General features: G+C 39.5%; 1 protein-coding gene across 1 annotated transcript; it reads right to left on the reverse strand.

Annotated features, from left to right (window-relative positions):
* Positions 1-1,394: 1,394 nt before the first annotated feature.
* Positions 1,395-5,134, reverse strand: LOC118575086 (solute carrier family 15 member 2-like). The gene is made up of 3 exons (XM_036175774.1): positions 4,364-5,134; positions 2,157-2,244; positions 1,395-1,594 (listed from the first exon to the last, which is right to left on the reverse strand). Exons 1-3 carry the CDS (start codon positions 4,499-4,501, stop codon positions 1,449-1,451), a joined length of 372 nt encoding a protein of 123 aa, XP_036031667.1. The 5' UTR covers positions 4,502-5,134; the 3' UTR covers positions 1,395-1,448.
* Between the last annotated feature and the right edge of the window lie 1,922 nt (positions 5,135-7,056).

Raw genomic sequence — 7,056 nt, forward strand, 5'->3', positions numbered from 1 at the left:
GAAGACAATATTAATGAGGAATTATCTAAGATCTGGTTCGCCGTTAGCCATGTCTATGGGAGGGAGATTGTCTTGATTGTTAATGGATGTAGAAAGACACAACCATTGTGGGTAGTACCACTCCTTAGGGAGTCCTGAACATAGTAGAGGAAAAAAGAATTATTATATTAGCTGTATTAGCTGAGAGAAAACAAGCAGGCCTGAGTTTGCTCTTTCACTGCTCCTGACATGGGGAGCGATGTGATTAACTGCTTGAATTCCTGCCTTGACTTTGCCAAAATGATGACAATAACTTGGAATTGTAAGCCAAATAAACCTCTTCCTCGCTGTGGTTTTTGCTTTTCTTTGGTCAGGGTATTTGTCATAGCAACAGAAGTGAAACAGAGACAAGGTCTTTCAAACTCTAGGTCTACAAATGCAATATAGCACAGTCAAGCTACTCTAGGAAACAATGCACACTTAACTTTCACTTGGAGATTTTACAGTTCATATTAACTTATTGGAGACTGAAAAAAAGTTAGGAAACAGTAAGGAAACTTGTTTTTTTTTTTAAATGTTTCCAAAACAACATGGGATTTTTCTAAACAAATGCCATAAAAGATTTCTTTTCCCACATAGTTCATTATATCTTATACCATCAAGTTTTAAAGAATGTATTTCAAGAAATGCTATTTCAGACAAATCCATGGATGGCAAGCCCACAGAGTATTACTAGATAGTGGATATCAAAAGCTGATCTTTACCATATGAGGACACTGTTGTAGAGGACAACTGTACCATTATACTATGTCTGCTGCTTCTGTTTTTAGGAACATAAGAGCAGAACTAAATGGATTACAATTTTAGCTTGTGGAAATCTTTATTAGAGTCTAAAGAAGGAAACTACAGAAAGAGGTGATAAAGGTAAACAGAGATGATTTTAAAACCTCTAAGAAGAATGATCAATAAGATGATGAAGGAGGTGGGGTGACAGTCTGGAGAACACAGGGAGAAGGTACTAGATAATCATTGTAAGTCTTTACTAATAGACTTTTCCCAGTGGGTAACAATCTTTACCCTCGCTGAGATAAAATAAGATTTGGTCTTAAACTACAGAGTAGAGGACTAAAATTAGGGAACTATTGACTAAAAGGATGTGAAAATATTGGGGGGTGAGCATCGAAAGAATAGATTTTTATGCTGTTGTCAGTCTTGGAGAGATACATATTTGTTGTAGCCATGAGTTCTTTTGGTTTTGTTTTTAGTCTCATTTTTGGTGGTTTTTTTTGTTGTTGTTGTTGGTTTGTTTTTTGTTTGTTTTGTTGTTTTGTTTTTTGTTTATTTATTTATTTATTTATTTATTTATTTATTTATTTATTTATTTTGCTAGGCAAAAAAGACTAAGAGTTATAGGTAACTTTCTGGACAATGAACTTGTGAGGCTCCTGAGCTGTGACCTGCCATTGTCCTTACTTGAATTTTCCCAGCCATGAGTCAGCAATGGCTGCTCCCAAGATAGGGGTGAAATAGTAGAGGCTGCTGTAGGCATGGTATACAGATGTGGAGGTGTCTTCATTCCAGTGCAGGAAATACAGGAAATACAAGGTCAGCACAGCTAGGAAGAAAACAAATGGGAGGCAAAAAAAGATAGATGCAATAAAACAATTTACAGAGAAATAGATTTGATCTCAGGGCTCTACAGGTGTGCCTGGCCTTCAGCACTTCTACTAGTGAAATCACTGAGTGATGACTGCCAGGCAGGAGAAGCAGGGCCGGTGGGAACTGTGAAGTCAATGAGGCATGCTGGATATACAAATACAATACTTGTCCATTCACTCTCTGTGCACCCATAGCATGATTTAGACTGTGAGACGTTAACATGGTACTTCCCATACCCCTTCCTCCTCTCCTTCCCAGCAACAACATAGTTCAATGGAACTTACATGATGAGAGCTTTTCCACTTGTGTTTTCATTGGCTGTGTGTTGGTTCCGCTGGCCTTTTTGATCTTAACTGGCATGAGTTATTAAATAAAATCTCACGAGGCATTTACTATCATGGCCAGATGGAAGGATAGACTTATACCAAGGCAGAAAGAATGGACAAAGAAGACAAGTGCTTGTAAGGAGACCAGGCTGCTGCAAACATAAGGCAGAACACTCTGGGACACAGAATTACCTTTCATGCCATAGTAGGAAAAGCGCTCACAGAATTCATTCACCACGATGAAGGCGATGCTGAGTGGATAGCTGGAGCCGAAGATTTTCTATTGAACAAAGAGGCAAAGTGTGAGAAATGAGCAGTTTTCCCCTTCAAGCTTCATAGTAACTCTACAACTGAAAGCATATCCTCAGATATATGTGTGTGAAGAGGTTCTCATCATGTTGCCCAGGCTGACCTCCAAATTGTGATATTCCTGTCACAGGTTCCCAGAGAGCTCGGGTTGCAGGTTCCACCATGGCTGGCTAAACTCATTTTAAAATCATTGTTGTTAGTTAACATGGAACAGTGGTCTCTTCATAAAACATATATTGTCCTACTAGCTGTGCTCATATTGTCAACGTGGGGGGTAAAAAAAATCAGAATCTCACTTAGTCAGTTATTTAACATGGAACTGGTCATTCCTTGATCAGGAGCTGCTCATCTTTCCACAGTATCTCAATTAAAGGCTATGGCTCTAGGCAAGAGAGGATGATCATACTTATTGTTAAGAATAAAATGAAGAGATGGCCTTTGGAGCACCTGATATGCCAGCAGTCAGAGCCAGATCTCACTGTCTCACATGGCTGCCTTCCAGAGACTGACTGCAATATTTACAATTCTGGTAGTAATCTTAAAAACATGATGACTTCCTTTTCATAGACAGCTGGAGCCAGGCATAGAGATCTAAATGGAGGCCAGACATTCCTAAAGGTAAGCTGATCCATCACCTTAACTCTAGCAAGCGAATTCTGAAATCCTGTGAAAGTAAGTGTCCACCCTCCCGACTAGTACACTTCTGTAATATCTCCTTTTAAATTGTATTTGTATTTATGCATGTATGTGTTTGTATACGTGGGAGTGTATGTCATGTGTATGTGGGTGCCTGCAGAGGCCAGAAACAGGTGTTGGATTTCCCATAGCTGGAGTTACAGGTTGTTGTGAGCTGTCTGACATGGGACCTAGGAGCCAAACTTTGGAAGAACAGCATGTTCTCTCAACTGCTGAGCCATCTCTCCAGCAGCAAGATTTTCATTTGCAGCCTGCACATTAGAGGAACTGTACTATTTCATGTATTATGTAATTCAGACTATAAAGAATATCATGTTTTTATTTCAAATCTCTTTCCATTACAATAGCTCCACTAATATGGAAAAGGGATAGAGATAACATTAACATGAGACAGGGACATCAAACATTAACATGAGATTCATATGCTCTCTTATTTCATAGCTATGTACCTCTTTTTAATCATCCTTAACAAGACATAATATGATTAACTATGATTAACTATAAATTAATAGAGTCTGTCTTCTACCCATGTAGATATGAATAAACCATCTTTCTACATACATGTTACTATGTGGTAATAACTTGCTTGAAAGATGCAATGAATTGAAATATTATCTTCCCAGCTCCTGACTTGAGAAATACATAACACAGAATTTATTGAACAGTAACTGTGTGCACTGTCACTAATTGGATTATCATTCAAACTTTACTTAAGCTACACTGCTGCTACCCTGTCTCTGTGTTTCAACTCTGTTATTCCAAATAAATAAGAATCATACTAAGCTCATGGTTGATAGTAAGAATTCAGCAAATAGTGGCTACTATTACTGTAGCCTCACTATGCAGAGGATTTTACTATCATATGAGGATGAACTGAGGTGATAAATTCGGAAGTGCTTTAACAAGCGCATAATGCAGATTATTATTCTTTGTTCCTCTCTCCGACCTCCCACTTTAAAGTAGGGACACTTAGTAACAGAGAGTGGGTCTATTCTAAACTTCTGCTGGTGTCCCAAAAGAGAAGGCTCTGCACACAAGGGGAACTAAAGGCTGAGCTTTCTTATTGGTAAAAGAACAATCACATACAGTTCTCCAGACAGGAATGCTTGCCAAGTTTCCCTGGACATTCAAAGTGCTTTTTTCTCTCCCAGGGAATATGCAATGAAATACAGCAAAAGTCTGAGGCCCAGCAGGAAAATTCTGGCTAACCTATCCCGTGGCTTCCTTCCGGAAACAGAAGAAACTAGAATTAACTTTCAGGTGAATTCTAATTCTATGAAAGAGTAGTTTTTCTACTCTACTACGGCTCAGCGCGAAGTTCAACAGCCAAGGAGGAACTTCAAAAGAGTGCGTACACTGTTATTCGAGAGACAAATTGAAATTTGGGGACTCACCGGAGGTGGCTTCTTTGGAGGACTTGGAGGTCTAGGCAGCACCTCTTCGGTAGAGACAGGTGAAAAAAGAGTTTCCTTGGACTCATTTTTCGGGAAGGGAGTCATAGCTGGCTCCTTACTCTCTCTCTCCTCAAGCATTTGGCTTCAGGAGGCAGTTAGGACAGCTGCCAGCCTCCAGTGAAAAGGGGGACCAGGGAGGAGGAGGGATGGCTACAGCACTAGGTTTAACCCTGTGGGTGTCAGTTTCAGGAGCTGCTTGCCTCAGAGCAGAGCCTGAAGCTGAAGGCGAGGAGAAAGTGGGCACACCAACTTCAAAAGAATGTTTGTGTGAACGATATGGCACGAGGAAGAACAAGACGTCACAAGTCACAAGACAAAAAGAATCAGTACTAGAGAATTGATTAGGGGTATCTGTTTAAGAGAAGTATCTTTGTGAATGAGTACCAGATAGCACTCAAGAATGCAACATCTTGGTTAGGGATAAAACCCAGTGGTGGAGCACTATGCAAGGTCCTGGATCTGATCGCGAATGATTTTGGGGGTGGGGGGAGAGAATACATTTTAAATACAGAAGGCTGATTTCAGGTTAATAATACCTGCCATGGTTGGGCACTTATCATGTGCAATGTTAGTATATATATGAATATGTTGGTTATATGGGTGCATATACAACCTGTAATTTTGTTTACTATAAATTTTACTACTATCTCCATTATACAGAAATTATTGTTCCAGGAAATTGAGAAGCTTATGTAAAAATCAAAGTAAAGTGGCAGATCTGGAATTTTCACTATGCAGCAACAGATAGGAAAGGCAGAGATAGATGTCAGCAGTGACCCTGAAGGCTCTGCAGGTATGTAAGCCATGGAAATATAGGAATAAGGAAATCAAAATGCTTTGAACAGGGGAAAGCATCTAAAAACTGAAACTGAGAATAAGCATGAAACTGACTTGGGTTTTGGATCGGGGTTGGGGATTTAGCTCAGTGTTAGAGCGCTTGCCTGGCAAGCAGGCAAGGCCGGAGTTCGATCCTCAGCTCAAAAAAGAAAGGAAGAAAATGATGGATCACTGGGCGGTGATGGTGCACGCCTGTGGTGGCGCACACCTTTAATCCCAGCACTTGGGAGGCAGAGGAAAGAGGATCTCTGTGAGTTTGAGGCCAGCCCAGTCCACACAATGAGTTCCAGGATAGGCTCCAAAGCTACAGAGAGAAACCTTATCTCAAAAAAACATTTTTTTTTTTTAAAAAGAAAGAAAATGATGGAAGGGTGTAGTTAGAGTTTTCCTGCCTTTCACACAGTCAGGACAAATCTCTCTCACCCACCAGTCCCACAGTCGCTCAGACCCAACCAAGAAAGCACACAGAAACTTATATTGCTTACAAACTGTATGGCCATGGCAGGCTTCTTGTTATCTACTTCTTCTATCTTAAATTAACCCATTTCTGTTAGTCTATACTTTGCCACATGGCTTGTGGCTTACCGGTGTCTTTACATGTTGCTTTTCATGGCGGCGGCTGGCGGTGTCTCTCTCCAGTCTTCTACTTCCCAGAATTCTCTTCTCTCTTGTCCTGCCTTATACTTCCTGCCTGGCCACTGGCCAATCAGAACTTTATTTACACAGAGTGATATCCACAGCAGAAGGGCTGGAGAGATGACTTGGCCACTAAAGGCTAGGCTTATAACCAAAAATATAAGAGAATGACAGAAAAAAAAATGTTAGTGATGTCTTTTGCTAAAGCCACTCCTTGGATTTTCAATTTCTCACTTCCAGATTAATCCATTAATTTTTTTAAAAAGATAAAATTTAATTTTGTGCAAAAGTTATGAACCAGTTCATTTCCAGGTATTATTGCAAACATTCAATTTTCCTAACTTTCAGTGGATTGACTATTCTGACTCTAGATACTAATCTCAGTTTGTATGAAAAGAAGGGGCTAGAACTCACACAATGACAATAGAGACATACTCTACATTGAATTGAATGTATAGAACATTGGAATGTTATTAACATATAGTAATTCTATAGAAGTATTGGCTTTAATTAGGACATTTCCACAGAGGCACAATATATACTCCGAACATAGTCTCCCTGCACTGCCTTCTCTCACTCCCCTTATTGTATTATTTTTTGGTCAATTCAAAGAGGAAAGAGAGGCACAAAAGAACCTAGCACCCATGCGTCCATAAGTCAAAAGAAAAGGAGAAAATATCGCCAAAGGCTATAAAATTGTTTTCTAAACCTTAAGATTGCACCATGAGGCATAAACCACCAAGTCAGGCAATATCTAAATGAGTAATTTCACCTGAGACTACGGAAAATTGAGAGTGGCTGGGTAAGGAGAAGGAGGCAATGTAGGGAGGAGGCAAATACACATACTGAAGTTTTATAAAGAAATTCATTATCTTCTATGTTCACCAAAAATTTTTAAAAAAGAAGAGTCTATGGCCCTATTTCTTGAAAAATTTTTACATTACCTATTTAAATTATTTTTCCGCAAATGAAATCTTTCCCCCTAAACTTTAACTTGGACTTTGACCAGGTTTTCTCCGCCTCTATTAAACTCTTCATGTGTTCTCTCTCCCACCAACTTTTACCCAAGGAATAGTCCAGCTTTACTTCTGCCTGCAGCATTAATGATTAATCTGTAGTTATTCTTTTAGCAAATATTGCCTTTCCTGACCTACCTTGGT

Source organism: Onychomys torridus, unplaced genomic scaffold (genome assembly GCF_903995425.1).
Source record: "Onychomys torridus unplaced genomic scaffold, mOncTor1.1, whole genome shotgun sequence".
In the NCBI taxonomy this organism is placed as follows: Eukaryota; Metazoa; Chordata; class Mammalia; order Rodentia; family Cricetidae; genus Onychomys; species Onychomys torridus.